General features: G+C 53.6%; 10 protein-coding genes across 10 annotated transcripts; 3 read left to right on the top strand and 7 right to left on the bottom strand.

Annotated features, from left to right (window-relative positions):
- Positions 1-225: 225 nt before the first annotated feature.
- BO80DRAFT_384003 (uncharacterized protein) lies at positions 226-2,321 on the top strand (the record flags this gene model as incomplete). The annotated part of the gene is made up of 3 exons (XM_025716938.1): positions 226-249; positions 324-449; positions 516-2,321. The coding sequence occupies 3 exons, from the start codon at positions 226-228 to the stop codon at positions 2,115-2,117; spliced, it is 1,752 nt and encodes a 583-aa protein (XP_025574520.1). The 3' UTR covers positions 2,118-2,321.
- On the bottom strand, positions 2,247-5,447 carry BO80DRAFT_109714 (putative beta-glucosidase). The gene is made up of 11 exons (XM_025713402.1): positions 5,147-5,447; positions 4,957-5,049; positions 4,799-4,906; positions 4,661-4,737; positions 4,492-4,599; positions 4,258-4,436; positions 4,140-4,208; positions 3,874-4,089; positions 3,527-3,824; positions 3,221-3,459; positions 2,247-3,157 (listed from the first exon to the last, which is right to left on the bottom strand). The coding sequence occupies exons 1-11, from the start codon at positions 5,322-5,324 to the stop codon at positions 2,377-2,379; spliced, it is 2,346 nt and encodes a 781-aa protein (XP_025574519.1). The 5' UTR covers positions 5,325-5,447; the 3' UTR covers positions 2,247-2,376.
- A 783-nt stretch (positions 5,448-6,230) lies between these two features.
- Positions 6,231-9,009, bottom strand: BO80DRAFT_109704 (DUF803 domain membrane protein). The gene is made up of 2 exons (XM_025713401.1): positions 7,854-9,009; positions 6,231-7,785 (listed from the first exon to the last, which is right to left on the bottom strand). The coding sequence occupies exons 1-2, from the start codon at positions 8,860-8,862 to the stop codon at positions 6,281-6,283; spliced, it is 2,514 nt and encodes an 837-aa protein (XP_025574518.1). The 5' UTR covers positions 8,863-9,009; the 3' UTR covers positions 6,231-6,280.
- Positions 9,010-9,887: 878 nt separating this feature from the next.
- Positions 9,888-13,516, bottom strand: BO80DRAFT_456018 (26S protease regulatory subunit 4; the record flags this gene model as incomplete). Its single annotated transcript, XM_025722145.1, has 5 exons — positions 9,888-11,676; positions 11,957-11,990; positions 12,083-12,133; positions 12,297-12,536; positions 12,589-13,516. 5 exons carry the CDS (start codon positions 13,514-13,516, stop codon positions 9,888-9,890), a joined length of 3,042 nt encoding a protein of 1,013 aa, XP_025574517.1.
- Positions 13,517-14,774: 1,258 nt separating this feature from the next.
- BO80DRAFT_357684 (E2 ubiquitin-conjugating protein UBC1) lies at positions 14,775-15,639 on the top strand (the record flags this gene model as incomplete). The annotated part of the gene is made up of 3 exons (XM_025715853.1): positions 14,775-15,035; positions 15,107-15,411; positions 15,465-15,639. The coding sequence occupies 3 exons, from the start codon at positions 14,775-14,777 to the stop codon at positions 15,637-15,639; spliced, it is 741 nt and encodes a 246-aa protein (XP_025574516.1).
- Positions 15,640-15,749: 110 nt separating this feature from the next.
- BO80DRAFT_109660 (TFIIH complex kinase subunit CCL1) lies at positions 15,750-17,671 on the top strand. Its single transcript, XM_025713400.1, has 2 exons — positions 15,750-16,415; positions 16,477-17,671. Exons 1-2 carry the CDS (start codon positions 16,083-16,085, stop codon positions 17,401-17,403), a joined length of 1,260 nt encoding a protein of 419 aa, XP_025574515.1. The 5' UTR covers positions 15,750-16,082; the 3' UTR covers positions 17,404-17,671.
- BO80DRAFT_502800 (ATP-binding cassette family ATPase ARB1) lies at positions 17,635-20,329 on the bottom strand. Its single transcript, XM_025724345.1, has 2 exons — positions 19,349-20,329; positions 17,635-19,298 (listed from the first exon to the last, which is right to left on the bottom strand). The coding sequence occupies exons 1-2, from the start codon at positions 19,946-19,948 to the stop codon at positions 18,030-18,032; spliced, it is 1,869 nt and encodes a 622-aa protein (XP_025574514.1). The 5' UTR covers positions 19,949-20,329; the 3' UTR covers positions 17,635-18,029.
- Positions 20,330-20,883: 554 nt separating this feature from the next.
- Positions 20,884-21,815, bottom strand: BO80DRAFT_357658 (HPP family protein; the record flags this gene model as incomplete). The annotated part of the gene is made up of 2 exons (XM_025715850.1): positions 20,884-21,459; positions 21,513-21,815. 2 exons carry the CDS (start codon positions 21,813-21,815, stop codon positions 20,884-20,886), a joined length of 879 nt encoding a protein of 292 aa, XP_025574513.1.
- Positions 21,816-23,039: 1,224 nt separating this feature from the next.
- On the bottom strand, positions 23,040-24,367 carry BO80DRAFT_357649 (putative NAD binding Rossmann fold oxidoreductase; the record flags this gene model as incomplete). The annotated part of the gene is made up of 5 exons (XM_025715849.1): positions 23,040-23,251; positions 23,300-23,387; positions 23,450-23,853; positions 23,915-24,010; positions 24,085-24,367. The coding sequence occupies 5 exons, from the start codon at positions 24,365-24,367 to the stop codon at positions 23,040-23,042; spliced, it is 1,083 nt and encodes a 360-aa protein (XP_025574512.1).
- Positions 24,368-24,674: 307 nt separating this feature from the next.
- Positions 24,675-25,649, bottom strand: BO80DRAFT_494328 (O-methyltransferase; the record flags this gene model as incomplete). Its single annotated transcript, XM_025723865.1, has 3 exons — positions 24,675-24,734; positions 24,791-25,543; positions 25,599-25,649. The coding sequence occupies 3 exons, from the start codon at positions 25,647-25,649 to the stop codon at positions 24,693-24,695; spliced, it is 846 nt and encodes a 281-aa protein (XP_025574511.1). The 3' UTR covers positions 24,675-24,692.
- Positions 25,650-26,019: the final 370 nt, after the last annotated feature.

Here is a 26,019-nt window from a genome sequence, read left to right as displayed (position 1 = left end):
GGTTCCATGGACGCTTCGTTGGCGTGAGGGGCGGTAATGTTACCGTCCCATTGGTACGGCCCCGTGATCTGCCCGAAGCGGTGAGGGGATGTCGTCACTCTAGCGATAGTCTCCTCCAGCCCTTATCTTTCCTAGTCTTCTTGCTTCCCCAGAAAAAAGAACCGCGTCGGATTGGAGGTTGGCAGGCGGCTTGCCTCTTTAAAGAGTATCGAGACAACCGCAGCCATGGAGACCGCTCCTCTCACCTTGGTAAGTCTTCGTTTGCACGGCCTGCTGGCAGCCTCCTGCGTTGTAATCCCGGCCTGACAAACCCCTTCGGAAAGGCTCATACCCACGCTCGCAATGCAGTTCTCGAGACTCGCAAATCGAACCCCGTAGCTGCCAGCGAGGAACATGACTTAGCTGCAGGCGAGTTTGCGACTGCAGCCCAGAACAGCTCTGATCGAGAGGTATGTTCCTGACGCGTTCCTGGTTCTACAGCCACCGGAGGCTGACACATTTCCTGGGCTGCACAGGCCTTGCGGACCCTTCAATTGCTCGAACAGCACCACAAGAAGCTCGCCCAGATCCTACGCTTTCAGCATGAGAATCCTCCAAGTACGGCGGGTGCCAATGCGAATGCTCAACTACTGGCAACGGAATCCGGGACGAGAACGTCCGCATCTGCTGGAGATCCACAACAGCCCCCGCGACTATCAGGACATCCTCGTCTACCATCAAGGGAGTCCTCCTCGATTGCCAGCAATCTTGCTTCAGCACGGGGCATCCCATCGCAGCCACGCCGCGCCTCTCCGGCATCTCCGACAATCACTCCTCAGCAGGCCGGTGCAAAGATGACAGAGGGTCCGACAAAGGTCCGGACGAGCGAGTCGCGACTGCGGGGTGCTCAAATGCAAGGGACGAAGGAGCGCCTGAACCGTATCTCGGTATCGAAACAATCCTGGACCCCGCCAGCACCAAGCCCTACCGATATCACGTCGCAGCAATTCGCACCTCCAGAGCCCTCGGAGCCCGTGCGCCCGAAGTCTCGAGCCCCGCACACAGAGGACCAGCCATTCCAAAAGTTCTATTCCACCTTCGAAGGCCTGATCTCGAAGATCTCTGCGCCGTTGGCATTTGCGGGTCTCCCTCTAGGCATCGAATCTTCCGATTCCACTAGCCGCAAATCTGCCCCGGACACCAAGACCGACCGGTACAATGCCACATCTGATCGGCCATCTCTGTCCGCCGAACCGGATCTCAACAAGATGTTCTCACGAGCAGCCCTACAAGCGATCAAAGACACAACCGGCGGCGGAACAGGAAGTACAGCAGAATCCTTCTACGTCGTTCCCACGACCGGCGGAACAGTCTCATACGCGGGGATCCTAACAAGAGCCGAAAAAGAAGCCCGAAGAAGCAGCTTCGAAGACGGCGACGAGGACTTCGTAGACGCACGCGAGACCCCCCCATCTCCAGAACTGCGCCAAAGCCTCTCCAGCGCCCAAGGCAAAGCAGCCCGAAGCGGCGACAAGTTCAACAGTCTCCACAACCCCAAAACCATGGAAGAACTGCAAATGGAAAACCAAGCCCTGAGACACCTATCCGACACGCTCTCCAAGCGCCTCCACATGTGGGAAGTCAACGCCCAATCATCCTCCATGGCCCTACAACAATCCCTCAAAGCAATGCACCATCAAAACATCCCATCCCTTGACCATCCACCCCCTCTCCCATCCATCGCCGCATCATCCGTCACAACCGGCGGCCTCTCATCCCCACCCATCACAGACCACGACCAACGAATCAAAGAACTCGAAGACATGGTCCGACGCGGCGAAAAGGAACTCAACAAAGTCGGTCGCGAGAACGACAAGCTCCGCGACGTCCTCGGCCGCTACCGCGAACGATGGGAAAAACTCAAAGAGGGCGCCAAAACCCGTCGAGCAACAGCAACCGCAGCTGCAGGGGCAGGTAGCTCGGCGGCCACGTCGTCTGCTGCTGCTGCCGCCGCTGCTGCTCAACCTATCCGACGGCCCAGCATCCAGGCAGATACAGATGATACGCATTCGAGAACAGGGGGTGAGACGGAAACAGCGGAGAATTCGAATAATGAACGAGAGGGATCGGATCAGTGATTGTGATTAGGATTAGCGCGGCGGGTGTTATATTAATATGTCCTATCCGTGGCTTTGTTGTGGCTCGGTTGTCGTACCTGGCTGTTATTTATTTTCTAGTTCGGTTCTTATTTTTACTCGGCGGCGTAATTATTCGATTTTTATGTTGTTACTCTACGAAAGCAAGCACACGAACTGAATTGAACTAAACTGGACATTATCTGTCAGAATTATGCATATCCTTATCCTCCATCAAGTACCCTTCCACCTAAACATCAACCTACTCAACATAAAACACCGCACTCCCCCTAATATCCAACGAACTACTACCCACCAGTACCCCAAACGCGCCCTTCTCCACCACATACTTTATGGACACATTCCAAAGACCCAAATCCTCAACCTTAATATCTACCTTGACATTCGTCGTCTCCCCCGCGGGAATAACCACCTTCTCGAACCCCTTCAGCAACCGATTCGCCACCACCACCGACGCAATCTCATCCACCACATACACCTGCACCACCTCAGTGGCCTCGCGAGTCTCATCCAGATTCTTGACGTCCACGCTAACAGTCACGGTGTCTGCGACGGTCACGTTAGTCTTGCTGAGTTGGAGGTTCGAGTATTCGAAGGTGGAGTAGCTTTTTCCGTAGCCGAAGGCGTACACGGCGTGCGGGTCGCCGAGGACGTATTGGTGGCCGAAGTCGAGGGTGCCGTTGGCGTAGGCGTGGCCGGCGTCGCCGATGTTGCGGGCGGAGTTCAGGTAGTCGTAGTAGATGGGCAGGTCGCCGACGAAATGCGGGAAGGAGACGGAGAGTTTGCCCGACGGGTTGTAGTCGCCGAAGAGGACGTCCGCGAGTGCGTTCCCGCCTTGTTCGGAGGGGTAGAAGTGTTGGAGGAGGGCGGAGGTGCTGTTCGCGATCCAAGTTACGTCCGTTAGGGGCTTGCCGCTGGATAGGACTACGATGGTGGGGACGCCGGTGTCGCGGATGGCGCGGATGAGGGGGCCTTGGGCGCCCACGAGGGAGAGGTCGTCGAGGTCGACGTGTTCGCCGGTTCTGTTTGGGAGGGTTGGTTAGCTGGGTTGACTTGGGGGAGGTAGGAAGAGGAAGGGAATGTACGTGGCGTTGTAGTTCTCCCAGAGTTCGGTCTGGTCCCGAGACCAGGTGCCTACCACTACGATGGCGACATCGGATTTCTTCGCTGCAGCAATGGCTTCATCGAAGCCGGATTCGTCGTTGCTCCACCGCTCGCAGCCTTGGGCGTAGTTGATGGTGGCGGAGTCGCCGACGGCTGCCTTGATGCCGTCGAGAGGAGTGACACCGCGCCATTGGCTTCCGTAGATAACGTAGTCGCCGTACTGGGTGGGTTAGCAGATGATTTGTATGGGAGGGGATTATTCGTGGAGGAGAGTAGGGGCGTCTCACGTTCATGTATCCATGCGCCATCGGTCCAATCACGGCAATGTTGCCGCTCTTCTTCAGCGGAAGGGTGGTGTTGTGGTTCTCCAGCAACACGATGGATTCCTTGTCCAGGGTTCGCGCGAGCTCGATTGCCTCCGGGGTATGGATCAGGTTGTTCCATTGTGATTGAGGCGCAGCAGGGTACGGGTTCTCGAAGAGACCCATCTCGAACTTGGCCCGCAGCACTCTAGAGACGGCGGTGTTGACGATATCGATGTCCAGCTGGCCTGACTCTACGAGCTCGGGGATCTTCTGGAAGTTACTGCGAACATGTTAGCTGCATCGACACTGCTACTCTTCATCGGACTCACTATGAACCTCCACCCATCTCAACGTCGTTTCCAGCGGGTAGTGCCATCATAGTCACGGCCTCCATGTCGATGGGAGAGCTTCTGCAGAGCTTGAAAGCTGTGCACAGTCTGTCGGTGGCACCAGAATCACTGAAGACCCAGTATTTGTAGCCCCATTCTTCTCTGAGGATCTTTGTCAGAGTGTACCAGTCGGCTACGGCAGGGATGCCATCGTATCTAGAGTCCAATGTGAGCAGATGTGATTTCCATCAACGGCAGGCACTCACGCGTGGTAGGCACTCATGATGCTCCATGCGCCGGCATCCACGATGGCTCTCTTGAAGGACGGCAGCCAGCTACTTCGAGTTAGACATTGACCTTCGAAATCGAAAAGTGCACACGTACGTAGAGCGCAGATATCTCTCTCCTCCTTGGACGGGCGCAGTGTTCAATCCCTGCTCGGGCAGACTATATCCCACAAAGTGTTTGACGGTAGCAGACACGTTGAGACTCTGCAGGCCCGTGATGTAGCTATAGGCCATTTCACCAGCGAGGTATGAATCCTCCGAGAACGTTTCCTCAACCTGAGGTGAGACTTTGTTAGACTAACTCTTATTGCACTGCGTGATTCATCCTTACCCGACCATATCGGAGCTCGCGGGCCAGATCAGCTAGCGGCGCAAACAGTTGGGTGACACCGATAGCACGAGCTTCCTGCGCAATGAGTTTGCCCATTTTCTCGACCAGCTGTGATATCATGCATCAGTTTATAATCTAGGGGTCGTGCAAGATGAAATCTCAAGTTTACCTCTTTATTGAAAGAGCATGCGTATCCAATCGGGGAGTTATAGATGGTCGCATTCTCGAGCAGGAAGCCATGGATACCTAGCGATAGCGATTATCCGTCAGTAAAGTAGCTAGCGATGAAAAGTGAGGCTAGACGTACCCTCCGTCTGAACAAGCGCTGGGATACCAAGAGTTGTGTTCTGAAGAAGATAGTCTTGTGCTCTCTTGATGTTGGTCGCAAGCCAGTCCCAGGGGACAGCATATCCCACTAAAGTCATTAACCGTTTAGCCCAGGTGAAAGTTACAGGAATCCCATACCATAGAACATTCCCGCCTTCATGTCCATGTTCTCCACCAGACCTGTGTAGTTGAATGCTCCGGTCGTAGTGTCCATCCAGTTGCTGATATCTCCTGTTGTGCAGGTATTATGAGTCAATGCAATTGCACGTAGGCCAAGGCAAACGATGCCCTCCTCAGGACAAAGTCTGCACCGCGGAAGAATACGTACCCTGTATCAATTGGGCCATCTTATCCTGGAGAGTCATCCGACCCAGCAGATCAGAAACTCGCGCCTCCACCGGCGCATTGGGGTTCTTGTAGAGCGGCCTGGAGGCATTCTGCGCTGCCAGCACCCCAGATCCAAGCTGGAGGAGCAAAAGCCCCTTTGTAAGGAGACCGGCCACCATGGTGATTGAGCTAGGAGCTGAATAGCTGCTATCCGAGCCCTTTGGTGACGAAGCAGCCTAGCCAAGTAGGTACTGGAGAAAGACGAGGAGAGCTCGAGGGAGGCGTTCCCTCGGTATTTAACGTCATTCCAAGCACCATAATTTCCACTGGGCTATCAAGCGGAGCTAGAGATAAAATGAAAAAAAAAAAAAAGAATGACAAAAAAGCAAAATAGCTCCTTCGGCAGCAACGGACAAGAAACCGGTCTAATTTAGGCTGCTCATGCGATCAGCTCGGAGATGAGCCCAGCATCCAAGGCATCCGGTGATAATGGAGCGTCGAAGGAGCAACGAATGAGGGACCCTGGCAGCACCAGGGAGCTGAAGCCGGGCATCCTGAGTGGTCACCTCGAGAGACCCGCGGTACTTTGTAGATTGGAGTCGATGGAGCAATTTCCCGGGCAGGATGGGCAGACGGCTAAAGTCAGGAGTGGCGGAAGTAGAAATGGAGGGGTAGCAATCTCGCGGAGGCCCGAAGGTGATCCATGCAGCAGACCAGGCCAGGGCGCAGGGGATCCGGTGCGGACCTCCCGGCTGCATGATGCCCTTTCTCCACCTATCGTCGCCTTTCCGCGGGTGCAGGACTCTGGCAAGGATGCCGCTAAGGCCCGTCCCGATATTAACCCATAGTGGCCCAGCTGAAGAAGAAGACGGTGTCCTGGTGTGAGACCGACGGTTACATAGTCGCTGGGTCAGGCTCCACCTCTTTCCTCGTTTTCTCTCTCACCTCATACGCACTGGAACCGGATTCAGGTTGCTGAAAACACATCCTATCTTTCAAATTCTATTAAACAGCTATATAGTGGAAGAACGCTAATGCTTTGGTAGTATCAGACAGCCCCCACCGTGAATTATCTATAGGAAAACAAAGGTATGTACTAACAAGAAGTGGGAGCCGGTCACCCTCAGAGCTCAATTTACGCCCGCGTATCTGCGTCGGTATCCTGCCCTTCTTGGTTACTCGGAGAGTCCATGCTATGTTCATATTCATTCTCTCGGATGCTCGTCGGATTCCCCGACCCTCTGTTCGCACCAGGCTTGTGGAGAACGCCACCGAGCCACGCTAGACCTCCGCTCCATGAGTCACTTAGGCTCCGAAGCCGCGAGATTGAGGTGGTATCATTCGTGCGCTGATCGCTAGGTCCGTCCTCAGAATCAGCAGCCGGAGTCAATATTCCGGTACTCAATGGAGCGGTGGCAAGGTCACCACGAGTTCGAAGGCGACCGATAGGTCCGGGGAATCGAAGGTCGTGACCATCTTCAGCATTCTCATCCGACTCGTACCCCGGATCTGTCGCCTCCCGGCCCCTAGTGCGAGGAAATCCTTCCAAAACCGTCGTACTTAGCTGCTTTCGCCGGTTCATCCGATGTTGCAGTTTCCGGCCTTTGTTAGGACTGATCTCGCCGCGGCGAAGTGTCTCGGCCACTACTGCACTGAACCCAGCTGATATTGTCGGAAGAAGGGGTCCAGGAGAGAACTTCGAGATGGACTTGCGTAGATGTCGGGCTGGCGGAGTCTGCGGCACGACGGCTTTTCGGACATTCGATTGTGTCCGTCCGTGTCCTGATGTTGGGCCTTCCAGATCACCGTCCTCAGCGCCAGGCGCAGGGGGGAAGCGGAGAAGAAACGGTGACTCGTGAGCGGCAGGGGCCGACTGCGTGGGAGGTGTGGCAGGACGATGGATAATGGCAGGCTCGGTATTTGGGGTTTGAATGGCTGATTCCAGAGAGTCGGCCCATGGATTTGTCAGGAGCGAACGAGCATGCAGGGGAGACGACGGCTCGGAAGACGGCTGTTCGAGAGATTCGGCGGTCAACGAGCCGCCTGGGGAAGATGGTGCAGCTGACAAGACGCCCCTGGGGGTCCCCTGGTTGTCATCCACATCTTCAATACCGTGGCTAAGGAGTGACCCTGAAGGAGACTGTAGACGATCATCCGGGGCAGTGCGGGGCTTTCGCCCTGTCTTAAGGGCTTTTCCTTGAGGACCAGGAGGAGACATGTCCACGCTATCACGATAACGTTCTCCTGACAGCAAGCCGATAGCCTCTTCTTCGTCATCGACGGAGAAAGTTGATTCGGTGTCCGCGCGTACTCGACCACTGGTGATGAAGTAAACCCCCAAGAACGTCAAAAGACAGCCACCCACAAATTTGCTTCCACGCTCGGCGGTGAATGACTCGAAGTCCCGATACAACACGGCACTTCCGATGATCACGGAGAGCGTGAAAAGTACAAACTGGGTTGGGATAACTTGAGTGGAATCAAATCGTTGCAGGGCTCGGTTGATGTACCGAATCTGCATAAGCGCGCTGAATATAAGGACAAAGACCAGTAGATAGGTCACCGGGAATGTGATGACATGCCACAGCGTAAAGGATAATAATGACGAGACACCTTTTGTCGACAAAGCAGTATAACCACCTGGTAATAATAAGCATTCAATCCCCAAAGCAGGGGATATGTCAACATAGGAACATATTGAGACATACCGAACAATGCCACCAATCCAACGTCGATTAGGATCGTTCGTGATCCATACTTGGCGCTTGTGTACATCAACCCAACAATCAATCCAGCAGAGACGCCCATATACAGCTCAAATTCCCAGCGTGTGATCATCTCCCAGATGTCATGGGGACCGATCTTCTCTTCTGATGACTTTGCGCTGAGAACAACCACCACCGCTCCCGCGATGGCGATAAGAACTCCCCACAAGTCGCGCTGTCTGAATTTCTCCTTGAGCATGAAAGGCGCAATGACGCAGTTCGAAATGAGAGCGACAACGCCTAGTGGTGACACGATAGATGCCGGGGCGAATCCATAGGCCATAAAATTTCCGACCTCACCAAGAGACATGAGCACAATTCCTACCCACCAGTACGGCGAACGGAGATATGACTTGCGGCGCAAACGATCACTGCCTGGCCTTGCAGTCCGGTCGGACATCATGGAATCTTGCATATGATCTTGTGAGTCCGCGTCGTCGTCTCTGTAGCGGCCATTCCGTCCAGAGTGGCCGCGGGGTTCTTCATAATGATCGGGCTCAGAACTTGGGGATTCGTCTCGGTAACGACCCTGTTGAGACGCATGGTTCCTTCCTCGCCTCACTTCTCCGTCGATGTCACTGTCATCGACAGTCCCATATGCACCCGTGCTGCCATGGCCATGGCTTGCCCGTTTCCAATCCAGCTCCTGCTTTAACTTATCTTGCTCCCACTCCTTATCAATGCGGATATGAGCGTAACGCTGGATGTTGAGAGCTAAGGAAATCAACACATTGCCAGCCAGCGCAGTCACGATACCAATCAGGGAAGACCATTCATGCATTCCTCCACCGCTTCCGCCTCCGCCATCGTCAGATCCGGGGCTCGGTGTGAACGTAGGAGAAGGTTGGGACGAGGATGGAAAGTGATACGGTGTGGGGGTCGGCGTGGGAAGAGCGGAGGCGAGCGCGGTGAGCAGACCTGCTGCCAGGGGCACCTCTTGTAAGTAAGCCATCCGCGATGAGGGGTTTGTTCACGGAAAATCCGGGCGCAGGGTAGGCCTAATTAAAAGGCAGGCGCAAGAGGAAAAGGAGGTGCCGAACGGTCCGCCGCTATCGATGAAATCCTGACCGTAGGATCCGGAAAGCCTCCGGGCGTCGACAAATCGGCACGGATCGTCGAAAAGACCGACTTTAAGGTGAGACCCTAAGAACCTTCACAGTATATATTCCTTCAAATTGTGGGCATCGGTTTTGGGGCAGGGTTCATGCTGCTGTGAGCCACCGCATTCTGTATCCCCTGGCGGTAAGATGCAAGCTCGGGAGTCTTCGTTTATCAGCAAAGACAAGAGACTCCAGCAGAGCCACAAAGGCGGCAGTTACGGGATACCCGTCGACGACGAGCGAGATCCGATCGTTCTGTCGTGCACGGATGAGGAGGAGAGTTGGGGACGGAGATTTGGGACGGGGGGGAAGAGGGAGATGCCGAGAGAACCGGCGAGACAACTAGGCGCAGCTCCTAACTCGGGCCTAAAATCGCTTGGATACGGCCAGTCGCACGTGCAAGCCTGCTCAAGTTGGGGGGAGAGGAAAAACCAAGGCTAAGCGCAGCATTGTGCGAGGTTTGGCGCGAAGCAAAAGCCAGAGAGGCTGCAAGCCATCAAAGTGCCATGCGCAGTCGTGGGATCATTGGCTTGCTGGCCTCGTAGGGACAAGCCAGAGGGGGCGATCCGAAGAATGGTCGACTTATCATCCTGGCCCACCCAGCAGCCCCTTCAACGTCATCGAGCAGGCGCCCATTCAAACCACTACATTTTTCAATCTGCACGATGTGATGATGGCTACAATGCTAAATTCCTCCCGTAGACTCTCTGTTTTGTTTGTTGACTACGGTTTGAGACGGTTGATTATTAACACACTTTATCGGCCTTGAAGGAGAAGATACGCTCAACGCCGCCCTTGCTCAAAATATACATGTATACTTGTCCCAGATTGCTGTATCCTGGCCGCATTAACTATCTACTCCCAATTCGTCGCGACATCATCTCTTTGCCCTCTTTTTATCCGGGCCCTGTTCGCCCTCATCATCACTGATATCCCGGTAGATGGGCGTAGGCTGCGTCTCTTGCCACGCCTTAGTGAAAATTGGGTCTTTTTGGGCCTTGTCTGCATATTTCAGCAACGCTTCTCGAGGATCTTCATCCCTCATGGAGCTAAGAGGAATATTCTCCCGGATGTGTTTCTCATCTGGCTGCGACTTTGCGAAAGGTGTCTGGGCTGGCAGGTGAGGTCTTCGTGGATCCCTCGAACGACCCGACGCCGTTAGTCCAACGGTCGGATGGCGAGCAGACCAGGTGGCTGAGCTGTAATGGGGCACACCGTTGGACCCGACAACCACAGAATCCCCCGAGATGCCCTGGGTAAGGTCCATGGTCAGGCTCGGGTCATCATCGATGTGCCGGCGTTTCGGGGCCTTGGACATCACTAGGGCGGCACCCTTGGTCGACGTATTGGGGTTGTAGAGAACATGCGTCTCGGCGTTTGCTGAGCCGGTAATAATCTGGTTCATCTTCTCATGCCATAGAACGCTGATCACTGGGGATCCTGGCGTCACGGGCGTGACCAATTCGGGCTTCAGGGTAGCTGGGTTCAATATGTGCAGGTGTCCAGTCTCCGATCCTGTGAGGACATTGGCCGACGTAGGTGAGAATATGATATTTGACGATGTATACCGAGTGCTTGAAGGATGGGAAACCGTCGTGATAGGTTGCTTGAACTTCCTAGTATCCCAAAGTTTGATCGTGTCATCTCCACCCTTAGTGATAACGAGTCTGCCATCCGAGCTAATGTCAATTCCACTCGTCCAAGTATCCTTGGTATGGGCATCCCTAATCTCTGCACTTGGCCGAGTATGCGGCCCATTTCCACCCCACATCACCAAGCTACCATCGAGCGCAGCCGCAACCAGAACATTAGGGCCACCCTGCTTGGGTGAGCCCCATGCAACAGCGGTCATCTTGCTCCGACCAGCGGAGCCCGCCATCTTTGACTTGTGTACGATCACCTCCTTCTGTGACCGGCCAACATTGGCATCCCATATGCGTACCGTACTGTCTGTTCCTGCCGTGACACACAAGTTCTCATCGGTTGGACACCACGCTCCACTGGTCACCTCCGAGATGTGACCCTTGGTGTTGTGAAGATCTCTCAAATACATATCACCCTTCACAAACTCGGTAATCGTATCTCCATCGCGACTCAAAATCCTCGGTTGCGGGGTGGCGGAAACAACCATGACGTAGCTAGGGGACAAGGGGTTGAACGCAGCATAATGCACGGCATGCGCCTCCTGGGCAGCCGACTGCTTTTTGGCTGAAGGATCGACGGATTTGAAGGCGCGTATAGTCGAAGGTGTCATAGACGCAAAGTCATGTAGCTTTATGGTACAATCGGTCGAGCCGGTAATCAGTCGCGATCCCGCGGGATCCACGGTCAAGGTAGTCACTGCGCGGTCGTGTGTCTTGAGAGTGAGTTCATGGGACACAGGAAACTCGTCTTCATCATCTTCGGAATCATCATCAGAATCGTCGCTTCCATCGTCGCTATTCGAGTCATTCTTCCGATTCTCTTCCCCGGCCTCGGGGTTCACTTCAGGACCCGCCTCTTGAATCAAGGCGGCCTTTTCGTCGTCGCCATCAGGCTTAACAGACACTTCTGCGCGCTTGGTGCGATCGATCTGCGCGTTCACATCGGCTTTCTTCTCTTGTCGGCCAAAGCTGGTCGGAAAGAACTTCTTGAAAGCCTCCTCGTCAAATCCTTCCATAATGGCACTGGGTCTTTCAGATGGATGGAGTCTGGAAGGAAATGAATTCAGATGGCATCAACGATGTTCGTGCTGTTTGTTAAGTTTGGGGGCTTTGCAATGTTTGTTTATTCACGTGATGATAAGATAATGCTGCTCGATAAGCACTCGGCCTCGCGACGTCACCACAATGCAGCTTAATGAAAAGAAAGTCTTAGTATTCTCCACTATTCACTTGGCCTGAAGCTATGGTAATTGATAGTTCTATTGAAAGGTTCCATTAGCTATACTACACAGCACGCACATACATCAGCTCCCACAATGATGTTAAGATCATTACAACTCGGTGATTGATCCAAGCCGCAGTGTTATCGGCTATGTCATTGGTTGAATTATTTATATAACTTGACTTGGGTCGATTATGCTTGACCTACGCCAGTTGCAGGAACCCTTGCTGTAGTGATTGCATGCTATGGCATGGGATCCTGCAACTGCATTTGCATCACTGCCTGGCCAAGAGGCCCATAATTGCTGGTAGCATAAGAATACACTAGAATAGATTCTTGACCTAATCTCACCGTACTACATAGGCTGACCTAGGAGAGATCTAAGTGCACCGTCGATACCTGCACGTCTACAAGTACAGACCCTCCACTGGGCCTCCATCCTGCTTTGTCTTCATGATCCGCTCTCTGGCCGCACGGAAGTCGTCCATCTGCACCCGCATCCGGCGCTCTCTCAAAGCCATCAAACCAGCCTCAGTACAGATAGCGCGAATATCGGCACCGGAGAGATCATCCTTCTGGTTGATGAACTCATCCAGATCGACGTCATCACCGAGGGACATCTTGGAGGTGTGCAGAGTGAAGATCTTCTTCTTGGTGTTTTCTGGGTGTCGTTAGCAAAATGGCATAAAAGTATGGACCAAACAAAGACTTACGGTCTGGGTTTTCGAAAAGGATCTTTCTGTCAATACGACCCGGACGGATCAGAGCAGGATCCAAAGTTTCGATCTTATTCGTAGCCATGATGACCTTGACATCACCCCGGTCATCGAATCCATCCAGTTGGTTAAGAAGCTCAAGCATGGTACGCTGAATCTCTCGCTCACCACCCGATGTGGAATCATAACGCTTTGTACCGATCGCATCGATTTCATCAATGAAAACAATGGAAGGGGCATGTTCGGCTGCAACTTGGAAGATCTGTCGAACCAGACGAGGACCATCACCAAGGTACTTCTGGATCAACTCACTACCAACAATACGAAGGAAAGTGGCGCTGGTTTGGTTCGCGACGGCCTTGGCCAATAGCGTTTTTCCAGTACCGGGAGCACCGTAAAGGATGACACCCTTTGGTGGCTTGATACCCATCTCCTCATATAGCTCCGGGTGGAGCAACGGAAGCTCGACAGACTCTCGGACTTCCTGGATCTGGGTCTCCAAGCCACCAATATCGGCATATGACTCCGTAGGAGCTTTGTCGAGCTTCATCACCGAAACGAGGGGGTCAGACTCTTCAGTGAGCACACCGACGACCGAGACCGACTTGTGATGCAGAAGGATGCTAGCACCCGGCTCGAGCAGGTCTTTATCCACAAACGACATGATAGACACGTAGTATTCCGGTCCAGTCGCGCTCGAGACGATCGCATGGTCATCGTCGATCAATTCTTCCAGGTTTCCGACACCCATAGGACTGCCTCTCATGTCATCAACCCGGCTGCGCTCGTCCGCATTTCTGTCCATGATATCAAGGTCACCACGACTCGTAGAATCCAGTGCAGCCTGGGCCTTGGTCTTGCGCAGGCGTTCCATATTCTCCACGTACTCCTCCTCCAGCAACAAGTGGTCGTGGACCCGTTGCATCCGGAGATATCTTAATTTGCATCGTGACGTCGGGAAGATTTCCGGAAGCTTGGAAGCAGTACTCGGGCCTGCAGCCTTGCGCTTCTTACGGCCGACGCGGGTCGTAGGCGGCGGAGGGGGTTCATATCTGGGCTTATCCTTCTGCGCGGAAACATACCGTAAGCCGACCGCATCCATCGCGGAGTGTATGGGCAGCAAACCTTCTTGTCTTTCTCATCTCTTCCATCGCCGCCGGAACCTCCGCCGATGTTGGACTGCTGATTACCCTGTTGTATAGACCGGTTAGATAAGTGACATCAGGCGCCAACAAGAGCTGTCGACAAGGGCGAGGGCTCGTCACCAACCATAGTCCCAGAATGTGAAATGTGAAAGACTCGCTTGTGACAAACTATTCAAATATATAGTGGATGACACTGAAGAGCCACGATGTTCGTGTAGACACTGAGCAGATGGGTGACGGATGAGGGAGGATGGGGGCGTGAAGCTGATGAGTTGAGCAACTGGGAAGCTGTTGTCGCCATCCGCTCGGGCCTTGGCGCCCGTCCAGCGCATGGGCCGGCACGTGATGTGAGTCGGCATCATTTGCTGCCTGAGAGCCTGGGTGCCTGGACAAATAGTCGCCGATCACTTTTGAGGCATCTGGGCCTCCTCGACCAATGGACCCAGGCGGCTAGTAGCTCCCTAAGGCAGTTCTGCTCCATCAAGCCAAGGTAAGGCGACGGGTCATTTTCCCTTGGCTACTTACTTGCTGTAGCTCTTCTTCCTGGCTCCGATGAGTCTTCGTACTTACCGTGCCATTTATATGTAGACCGGCCTGGTTGATCCCGCCTTGATATCCTACTGTAATGTCTTGAACGACTCTGTGCCTTCATTCCGATTGTTTAGCGCTCTATCACTGCACGAGCGCTTACGCCCCGCCGAGAGCATTGATCCCCTCACCTTCCACCTCCTCCAGTCACCCCACCAGATTAGGTGAGGCTGTTACAGATCGGTCGTTGGTCACCAACTTCCGTATTTTCTTTTTCCTTTCCCTTTCCTCGTCTGTTTCCCTCTTGTCCCGGTTTCCTCTGCCAAACATCGTGCGTTGTAATCCATAGTCCTCCAATAGCCACCGCAGGCTGACGAAGCTTACAGTCCGCTTATACTTCGCAGACTCTTTACATCCTTATACTTTCCCGTCCTTATTGACAGGTACATCCAAGAAACAGGCACCTCATCCCCCAACGTTGATTTAGCTCAACCCAGTTCTTCTCGCATCATGGCCTCCAATCGAGCTAGGCGTATCGCAAAGGAGATCGCCGACATTCATGCCGATACACAGTCGCAGATCACTGCGGAGCCGCTGGGTAGTGAGGAAGATATCTCACATCTTCGGGGCTCCTTCCCAGGGCCTCCCGGCACCCCCTATGAAGGCGGTCATTACACCGTCGATATCAAAATTCCCAATGAATATCCATTTCGGCCTCCTGTAATGAAGTTTGTTACCAAGATCTGGCACCCTAATATTAGCAGTCAAACAGTAAGTCTCATCAGTTTTCGCCTGGACAACCTAGCCTGTCTTTGGCTGATTCTCTAATGACATCTCTTTAGGGCGCTATCTGTCTGGATACCCTTTCAACAGCGTGGTCGCCGGTCTTGACGATCAAATCCGCTCTCCTGTCACTGCAATCGCTACTCAGCACCCCAGAACCCAAGGACCCTCAAGATGCAGAGGTAGCCACGATGCTGCTTCGCAGGCCGCAGGAATTTGCGCGTGTTGCTCAGGAGTGGGCTGTTGTGTATGCAGGAGCCCCTAGAAAATACGCAGGCGAAGGCAGTGGCGGGGTGACAGATGAAACCCTTCGGCTGCAGGAGCTCAAATCGAAGGAAGAACAAGAGCAGGAGGATTTATCTAAGTAGGTGCATAGTTATCTAGGGCATCTGCTTTTTGCTAATCCGTTATGTACAGGTATGATGGATATAACAAAGATTTGATCGACCGATTCTGCAGTATGGGCTTTGACATCGACCGCGTGGTATCTGCATTTGTTCACTTTGGCATTGACCGGATGGATGGAGAAGACTATGAGCTGGAAGAAGCGTATATGGGGGACATTACTGCACGGCTTTTGGGCGAGCCGTAGTGGATGACCAAGTTGGAATGGTTTAGATTTTGCAATAGCGACGGTGCCGGGCGACCTCGTCGAGTTTGTTCTCTACATTTCTAAGGACTGTTGTTCCTGCGAACCAAGACTTGATTTTCCACGCTCTTACGCTGTGATGACCAATGTCTATGTGACTATTCGCTTCCTGCATTTTTCGATACAGCCTATCCAGGATTATGCTTTGATTTTATCATTTTTCTGCTCCGAAGTCATTGGAAGCAAACCCCTGTAAAATAAGTATTCAAGTCTTTGTGGATGCAAGCAGTCTTCAAGAATTGAGGCGGAGGTCATTGGTGGGTGAAGGAAGGCGCCTATCGATAAGCACGTGGATTTGCGGCGGCCTCAACTTCTCCGATGCAGATCAGCTTTGACACTCACTCCGGAGACACCTACCCTGCACCTACTGACCAGCCCCTTCCACCATGATCGAAGACGACGTTTATCGATCATCCTCCCAGTTCCGACTGTGGTCCTTCACTGAAGCATCTTTGAAGTCATTACGAGCAACTACCAACACCGTCGCGAGCGACCGGGTGCGAGCAGCTCTGCGGCGAGCTCAAGATGCCCGACGATCAGCCAACTCCTCCGCAACAGGGACGCCAGCACCCGGGAGCGATGCAGAGAGCAAGGCAACGGAGGAGAAACCGATTGACTGCCTGACACCAGAGGAAGAGCAGCAGGTCGTGGACTACTACTCCGAACAGATCATACAACTCGGCGAGAACTACAAGCCACCGCTTCCCACCATAGTGAGAGTACGTCAATCCTCCTTCCTTTACCCTCACTCCTTAACAGGCCCTAACTCTCTTCTCCAAGGCCACAGCAATTCAATATCTCCGCCGCTTCTACCTAACCAACTCGCCGATGACCTACCACCCGAAACAAATCATGCCGTGCGCTCTCTTCCTCGCCACCAAAACCGACAATTACTACCTCTCCCTCCGGCAATTCACCGAAGGCGTCCCCGGCCAGCCCGCTGCAGAAGACATCATCGCGCCCGAGTTCCTCGTCATGCAAAGCCTCCGCTTCACCTTCGACGTGCGCCACCCCTTCCGCGGCCTCGAAGGCGGAGTCATGGAGCTCCGCGCCATATCCCAAGGCCAAGGCCAACCGGCACCACACCTCCTAGCGCAAACCCCCGAAGACCTACGTCGGGGTCTATTCTCCCTCTCCCCATCCTCAGCATCAGCAGCCGCAATGAACGACCGCATCTCCCGCGCCCACCACGCCACTCGCGAGATCCTCAAAACCGCCGCGCAAATCACAGACGCCTACTTCCTCTACACGCCATCCCAGATCTGGCTCTCCGCATTACTCCTCGCCGACCGTCCCTTAGCCGAATTCTACCTCGACACAAAACTAGGCGGTCCCATCACCACCCAACAAGAAGGAAACCCCCTCTACGCCCTACGAACCAAACTCCTCCTCACCCTCAACAATTGCGCCACCATCCTGCAGGCCTACAAACCCCTTGCATCCGATGACGTCCGCATGAAAACCCTCAAACGCATCATCGGAAAGAAACTTTACCACTGCCAAAACCCAGAAAAAGCCAACCTGGCCGGCCAGAAACGCATCCCCGCCGCAGCAGCCGCCGCCGCGGCCGGCGAATCCGGAACATCAGAGAGCGAAATGGAACGTCTCGCCAAGAAGAGGAAACTAGAGCACGGAAACGAACCTAAAGATCTTTTTGGTGGAGATTTGGTCATGCAACGTACCAAGGAGAAGCAATTGGATGGTTGAAGACAATATTCACAATTGTAGTAACTTTGTAGGTATACAGTAGCTTTTTCCTTTTCCTTCTTTTTTATCTCTACTTTTGATTTTCATTTTGAATGGGGATGGAAGTGGATTGCCGATTTGAGCGTGCAGGTAGGCAGGCGCATCAGATGGAAAAGCATTGATTGTGTTGTTTTTTTGGGTTTGGCTTGCGCGGATGTACCTTTTATAGTTACTGTTCAATAGAGGTTTAGTCAACGGGTTAGCATTACGCTAGTATCAATCAAGAAACAAGATTACTTTAATAATAGTTCAAATCTCCCTTAGGGAGAACCCGAAAAAATCAAAGGTAGACAGACAACTACATGGTATAGAGATAAGAAAAGGGAATGATATCAAATTGAACCCTCAAACGCTCAAGTCTAGTAGGGGATGAGGTATGAAACAGACCATCTAAAACAAGCACCCAAATAATGAGCAAGATATCTCCAGGTATTTAAAGACGAAAAACGGACAACCCCCCAATGTCATTCAGGATGGTTCATCTCTCCTGTAAGAAACTTTTCCCCCTACAGCCTTTTATTTGCATGTGTCGTCTCTAACATTCCAATCATAAACAAGAAGACAAAAAGCAACGCTGCTTTAGCTTCTTAGACAGCACCCTCGGAAATCATCTTCTTGCGGAGATGGTTCTTGTACTCGCCGATGGTACCGTTCCAGCGGGTGACGGTCTTGTTCTCACAGACCATGATGTCCTTGGCGATCTTGTCGAGCAGACGGAAGTCGTGGGACACGACGACAACACCACCACTGTAGGCGTTGATGGCATCAGCCAAACTGTCGATAGTGGGGATATCGAGACCGTTGGTAGGCTCGTCCAGCAGGATCATGTTGGGGGACTCAATGGCCAACAGAGCAAAAACGATACGACTCTTCTGACCTTCGGACAGAGTACCCATGAGGGCAGTCTGGGCTTCACCGCTGAGACCGTAACGGCCCAGCTGCTGGCGCCAGTACTGGTAGTCCTGACTCTTCTCGGGGAACTTGTCACGGACAAACTCCAGGGAAGACTTGGTGAGATCCAGCTGTTCGGCGGAGTGCTGAGAGTACATGCCCAGCTTCAAGTGAGTGTGACGGCTGACACGGCCACCAATGGGGCTCAGCTTGCCCGTCATGATACGCAGCAGGGTAGACTTTCCGACACCGTTAGGTCCGACAAGGGCCGTGCGGGAGTCCATGTCGACACCGAAGTCCAGGTGCTCGTAGAGGGTGTCCTCCCACTTTCCAGAGTAGGAGAAAGAAACGTCGTCAAAAGACAGGACGGGGGGAGGAAGCTTCTCGACATCGGCGAAACGGAAGCTGAAGACACGGTCGGGAATGACGGGCTGGATGAAACCGTCGGCCTCCATCTTGTCCAGAATCTTCTGACGGGACTTGGCCTGTCTGACCAAGTTGGCGTAAGTACCGGCGGAAGCGATGAACTTCTTGATGTGGGCGATTTCCTCCTGCTGCTTGGTGTAGGCCTTCATCTGGTTGGTCTCCTGTTCGGCGCGGGTCTTGTGGTAAGAGTCGTAATTACCACCGTAGTAGAGGAGCTGCTTCATGCGCATGTCGATCATGTTCGTGCAGACACCGTTCAAGAAATCCATAGAGTGGGAAACGAGGATCAGGGTACGCTCCCACTTCTTCAGGTATTCTTCCAACCACACACAGGCTTCGAGATCCAAGTGAGCAGTGGGGTCGTCCAGCAGGAGCAGGGAAGGCTTGACGAAGAGGGCCTTGGCAAGGGCCACACGCATACGCCAACCACCGGACATGTCCTTGGTCTTCTTGTGAATGGTAGTCTTGTTGAAACCCAGACCCGTCAAGATCAGGGAGGCACGAGTGTGGAAGGTCGAGGGATCCATCTTGTCCATGCGCTAGAAAAAGGGTTAGAAAGGTAATGGGTGAAAGATAGCGAGAAACTCACGTCGTACAGGTCCTCAAGGATAGGGCTGTCAGGGCCCTCCCTCTCGAGGATCTCTTCAGCCTGCTTCTCCATGCGGTCAAGCTGGTTCTGGGCCTCAGTGACAACCCACTCAAGGGCACCGAGGTCACTGGGAGGAGCACCCTCGTTGAGAAGGTAGATGTCAATGTGGTCGGGGATGGGGAACTCGCGGGTGGCGATGGACTTGAGCAGAGTAGACTTTCCGCAGCCGTTCTCACCGAGGAGACCGTAACGACGGCTGAAGTTGAGTTCGAGAGTCGAGTCGGTGATGAGGACCTTGCCGTGGAACACCAGGGAGGCGGAGGTGACCTTGACGTCGCGGGAGGCGGGCAGAGAAGCAAGAACACCGGTCGTGACACGATCGGAGAGACCGTGCTTGTCCATTTGGGCAGTCAACTTCTCGACCTCCTTCATCTTCTCATCGGTGGTGGCAGGCTGCTCATCGGCGGGAAGGGGGTTGCCATCGCCGTCGAGCATGGGGGTCTCGTCAGCGGGGGCATCCTTCTTCGACTTGGAAGTCTTCTTCTTGTCGCCATCAGCGGCACGCTTGGCCAGACGAGCGGCTTTGGAAGCGGACACCATTTTGTCGGATAACGGTGGTTGATGAGAGGGAGAGAGGGGAGGGAGGGGAGAGTGGGAAGGCGGAAAGGAAGAAGACGGTCAGAAGCCAAAAGCTGTCCGTGAAGGCGAGAAAAGGGAAAAAAAGAACTCGAGCGAAGGTGGACCAGTAATAATAGCGGGGTGGGAGGGGGGCGACCGAAAGTCTTCTGAGTTGGGGGAGGTTCCTTGGATAGCCCTTATCGATAGGTGGCTTCGTTCAGATTGGACTCAGGTTTGGCGGACGATAGACAAGAGAAAAAGAAGGAGAACCCGTGAAGAAGAAAGCAGTGATTTGATATATACGAGACCCAAAGAACTCAACTCCCTATCTGAACCAGTCCGATAACAATGTGTGGAAGGAGGCAAGAGAGATGGAGGATCAATGGGTGTTTTGCTTCGAAAATTCCTTCAGTGGGCGGCCGAGACCCGCTGTGATTGGCTCCACGACGTCACAGCACGGGACGTGGCGCACGCTTGCCGCATTGGGCATCCACCATCACGTGAAGTGAAGCCTTACGCCCAAGGCAGGGGCAGCTAATGGTCAGCAACGAGCAAACCGAACAAAGACGACGCCGGACTCCACCAACACTATGGAGCCGATACTAGGCGGAGGTTGGAAGATGTGGGCTATCTTGGACACCTCTGACAAAGAGGATGTTTTCCGTATACAAAACCATAGCACTTGTCAATAAGCAAAAACCTCACTAAGCCAACGGCAGCCATTATAAAACTTCCCTTCCTGGTTAGCTCGGTGATTGGCTGGGATTTGTCGTGCAGCGTTGCAACGACCAACCTGCTCCCAACCTCATCTACGATTCCAGGCCCATCTGTGACGCACTACACCAGTATTTTCGCGGAAACACAACCTAATTGGGATAAAATTTAGATAGTTTTAGGTATGGTCATTTATTGAATGACTATATTCGCTCGCTAATCCTCCGCAAGGCCAGCATCTCCTGTTCAGTGACCGTGAAATTATCCGGCAGCATGACGCTACCACGCTCGATCACGATCTGCATGGGGGCGCCCGGAAATGTGTCGTTGGAAGAAATAGAAGCATTTCCTTCTTTCACTTGCCTGGCGCTTTCGGGGTCCTCGGGTTTGGGCCGCTCCAAAGACTGCGGCGTCCACCAATAGATCGGAAAGCGGCGTTGAATATTGTTGATGAACAAGGCGACCGCTTGCATGAGCACACATCCCAGAAACATGATGAGGATCAAGTACCAGCCCACATCATAGGACTGCGTGACAGCAAGAAGGGCCGTCGCACCAGCAGGAGGGTGGATCGTGTTCGTTAATGTCATGATCGCAGTGGTGATAGCACACGCGAGAGCCCCTCCGACTTGCGGCATGGAGTGAGCATTCTCGTTGAGCGCGAAGAGCTTGCCGATGCCGACCCCAATGACACTAGCAATAAGCTGGCTGAGAACGGCATTCCGTGGCTGGGCGAAGGGCGATTCGATGGCGGAGAATTCCAAGACAGCCGCAGCACCCTACAAAAATGTTAGTTCGTCGAGCAAGACTTGGTGTCTGGGTTAATACATACAAAACTGGCCACGATGACCGGGGCATGGTGGGCTTGAAAGGATGGGACATGCTCAGACACTTCCGCTACGATGAGCACACCACAGAAGACACCGATCAAGGCCCAGAAGGCAACGACGAGATTCCCCAAGGGTTTCGGAGGGAGAGTCTCTCTGTATCCGAAAAAGCGGGAGACGGGCCGGGGCAGCCGACGCCACGGTGGAGGCGGGAGATATGGGTTGATATAGGCATCGATGTCCACATGTAGTCGCGAAAAGTCGATGCGCTGAAGCATGGACTTCGGCTGAGCAGGTTGTGTACTCATGGCTTCAGCACTGCCGGTAACCAGCCCGGGCAGTTCTACGGCTCACAGTACAAATTGCAAGCCTGGTGAATGCAACAGTCAGACACAGCCATCAAATGACAACGAAGAGCTCTCCAAATGACATTGAAAATCAACACAACCACGAATCAACGGGCAGTTGAGCGCACATGTTTGAGGAGAAATGACAGCAGCAGAATTTGGCCTCTGGCCCCGGATTGAAACAGACCATCAGGCAGGCATCCATTTGATTAAGAGGAGACCCGACGGGTCCATCATGTCAGGGGGGGTGAGAATAAAAACTTGCCTGGACTACGTGATTGACAGGAGAGAGAGAGGAGAAACTAAATATAACGGAGCAATCCCATTGGAAGTCTGAAACCGACGATGCGCAAGCGGACAGGGCCATTATGGGGTTGCTGGAGATTAAAATACTAACATGGGGCCATGGTCGAGCGCTGAGGAGTCCTGGAAGAATCGGCACAAGAAAGGAACGTCTCCAACATCGCAACGGACAGGATCTCCGCGGAGCAGAGGAGCGAAGCAGCAAGAATGCAATGATGAGCTGGGAAGGCATTGACGCATGGGAACCGAGTTTCCCAGGGACCCTTTGGTTGTCGGGTGCAAGTGAACAGGACCTGCCACTCACGATATTCGAGTTGGGTAATGGAAACTCCGCGTCCGGTTTAGCGTCGGGGGCAGGTTGCGATGAGTTGCGATGAGGTCACTGGACCGTATCATTACGCCGACTGTTACCCGACCCCGGGGTCCTTTTCCCACCATTCCTACCAATCTCTCGGTATTCTCGGCCTCGTTTCCGTACTGGTACCGCGTAATCCAGGGCGAACCTCATTCATGCCGAGACTGAGCAATCGTCGATCAATCTGGGGTCTCCAACAAAAAGGCGCGAGCCTTCTTGGATCTCGCCCGACGCGCCCGGGTCAGTGGAAGAGGTACTCCGTACTCCGTACTCTGTACTGTGTTCACCGTGTTCACCGTGTTCGCTTACACAATACACAGACACCTGCGGAGTACGACGGTGCAACTTTTCGCCCACAGGAGGTGGAGCACACTAATGTTTAGCATCGTTAAGCATTTCTGCTGTATCATGTCACCCTGAGACAGAACATACATTCCTCTACGTACAATTCTAGCATCATTCAATCATCATTCAATCATCATTCAATCATCATATTATGGCTCACGTTACTTAAATATCGCACAACTTTATACATCCACGGTCTTGCCAAGCTTCGAACTCTCCTGGGCCAGCTCAATCAGCCGGATGATTTCACGAGCTTCGGCTCCGCTGGCAGGGAGGTCACCCTCTCCAGCAAGAGCCCGCGCCAGCTTCCTGTAGTATTCCGTCCAGGTCGGTGGCTCCACCGTGGGCAACACTTCCTTGACAAACTTGCCATCCTGAACGGTGGTGAGTGTACCTGTCGAACTGTCAGCATATTACACTACTTGAGAAAGAGCTGACATACCGTATCTCTCTGAAGGCTCTCTGCCGTATCCGCTGTCACCAGGCTTCACTCCAGCTCTGAGTTGTTCCTCCTGGATATCAAAGTGGTACTATTCGAACATTCTCATCAGCACACGGTTGCCAGATATACTCGATGGTGGGGTCGCCTCACCTTCTTGAAGCTGCCCTTGTCTCCCCGAACCCAGAAGCGCAGCTGTTCGCTATCCGGGCTGACGACACCAGCCTTGATTGTGGCGAGAACGCCCTTCGGGTAGTGGAGCAAAACGGTGAAAGAGTCCTCGAACCCGGAAGTGTTCACCTCTCTTTGGGAGCCAATGAACGCAGTAACGCGGTCCGGCTTGCCAAGGAGGTAGACGGCCTGGTCCAAAAGGTGGGATCCCAGGTCGTAAATGGAACTGCCACCAGGGATAACCTTGTTCTTCCACTTCGAAGCATCCGCGGCAGGCTCTTCGGGGCGATGGCGGTCAATGTGAGACTCGAACTCCACCACACGGCCAAGGGAGCCATTCTTCACCAGCTTCGACAGGGTTACAAAATCGGCATCCCACCGGCGATCTATCCGATAATATCGTTAAACCAGCCCTTTCGGATCGACTGTGGGATTGAAACAACGTACTTTGGTATACGGCCAGGAGCTTGTTCTGCTTGCTGGCGAGGGCGTTGAGCTCATCGGCCTCTTGGGAGGTGGGAGTGAACGGCTTCTCGCAGACGACTGTGATGGAAAGCCAAGTCAATAACCGCCAAGTCAATAACCGTGCAAGGGAGTGACGTCGACTGGCTGCTTACCGTGCTTTCCATTCTCCAGAGCCAACTTGACCAAGTCATAGTGCGAATCGGGGGCGGTGGTGATGACGACCACGTGGACACCCTCGTCCTTGATCATCTCCTCGGCGCTTCTGTAGACCTTGACCCCGGGATGGTCCTTCTCGGCATCATCCTCAAGCTTGGGGGTTCGCTGCACGATGGCGTAGATCTTGAACTGGGAGACTTCCTGGATGAAGGGAATGTGGAAGGTCTTGGCACTGAGGCCGTATCCCACAATTCCGACGTTCCAGGTCTTAGAGGCCATGTTGAGTTGATAGTTCTGTACTGGGGTGGGGGGAACTTTTGGAGGGGCAATGGAAACGGAGCGAAAGCTCGGCATTATATACGTGCTGGATATCATTAATCTAACTGCTTACAAACAAGCCCCTCTCTTCCTTCCCCTTCTCTTTGCCCCCAGAGAGTGTGGGGGAAGGTCCTGGCGACGCGACGGCACGTCGGAAACCTTCCACTTTGGGTCCGGCGGGGCAGCGGGCGGCAAAAGCCGATGCGTCACTTTCGGAATTCATTCTGCGCTCTGCCGATGACGCTGTCCTCGTAGCATAAGCCATAACATGCCCCTCTAATATCATCTATTCTTGAATCATCACACATCGGGTCACCTCGATTGCGTCCTACAGAGGTAGCGCATCAGCGCATGTCCACTCATAGTCTGGGAAAGCCAACTTACTCGCGTGGTCTCGGGCTTGACGAGCTTGCTCTCATACACTAGGTTCGGGTTGCCGATGATGTCGAAGACGGGGGTTGCATCGGCAGGCATGAAGGAATTGACTGACCTCTGAGGCAGGTTGGTCGTATCATAGGCCCGAACCGGCCCATCTTTGGCAGCTTCGCGCTTTTGCTCCACTGTGCTGCGGACATACTCCAGATACGGCGGGTTGCCCGGGTAGAGCACGTTGTCCGCTACCACGACCGAGACATCGGGAACGATCTTGCCAAGCTGCTCGCAGAGCTTCAGGTCGGTGATATACGCAGGCTTATAATGATCAATGAGCATCACCTCCACCTGCTTGACATCGCCACTGGCAAAGAGCTTGTCGAGGGACACGTCACTCCGTCCGACAAGGATCTTCACAAAGTCGCGCAAGCCCGCCAGTTCCAGCAGCATGTTTGCGATGGCTGCAAATTCGGGGTTCAGCTCCAGACTATAGTAGCGCTTTCCGCCGGCCCGGCGCACGGCATCTCCGAAGAGAATCGCCGAATAGCCAACATAGCCGCCGAGCTCGATCATGGTCTCGGGCTTCTTTTCGGTGATGATGTCGATGATGAACTTTCCCTTGGCCCGACCGATGTTCATGAAGTGGTATGTTTTGCCAAACTCTTCGATCAGATCCAGGACCTTTTCGGGGTTGCCTTGGATCTCATCGCGGTTCGGCTGGTTATAGATGAAGTGAAGCAGCTTCAGCTCTCGGCCTTCCTCCCGCTATGGATGGCATCGGATGTTAGTCTGGACCACCAATGAGATACGGCAGACTCACTGAGCGTTCTACTACAGGCTGAGGGGCCTCGGGGGTAGCGCTGTCACCCATGGTCGACAATAGCCGGGATGTGGAGGCCGAAGGATACCGATGATGGACAGGTGCAGTAAGGGACGAGGGTGGGCTCTGAGGCCACGTTCGAGGAACCACAGGGTATTTAACAGCAGAGAAAAACGTGCGAGCCAGTCCAGTCGGCGCAAAGGTGGACAGCAGTGGCTGATAAAGCCGAAGATGTCGCCATCTGACTGTGGACCACCTCATGACGATCGCATTGTGATTCCTTGGGTTGAAATCAATGAGCAATGGCATCAAGCCTTGGTGGCGCGCTGGTTCACGGCATTGACAAGCTCCGGGCAGTCGGAGATGGTTACCAGATTGGTATGCCTGGTGGTCCCGATCCCGTGTCGCCCCGTTTCTTTGT

Source organism: Aspergillus ibericus (assembly GCF_003184845.1).
Source record: "Aspergillus ibericus CBS 121593 unplaced genomic scaffold BO80scaffold_24, whole genome shotgun sequence".
Classification (NCBI taxonomy): Eukaryota; Fungi; Ascomycota; class Eurotiomycetes; order Eurotiales; family Aspergillaceae; genus Aspergillus; species Aspergillus ibericus.
This window is presented reverse-complemented; position numbering and strand designations above follow the sequence as displayed.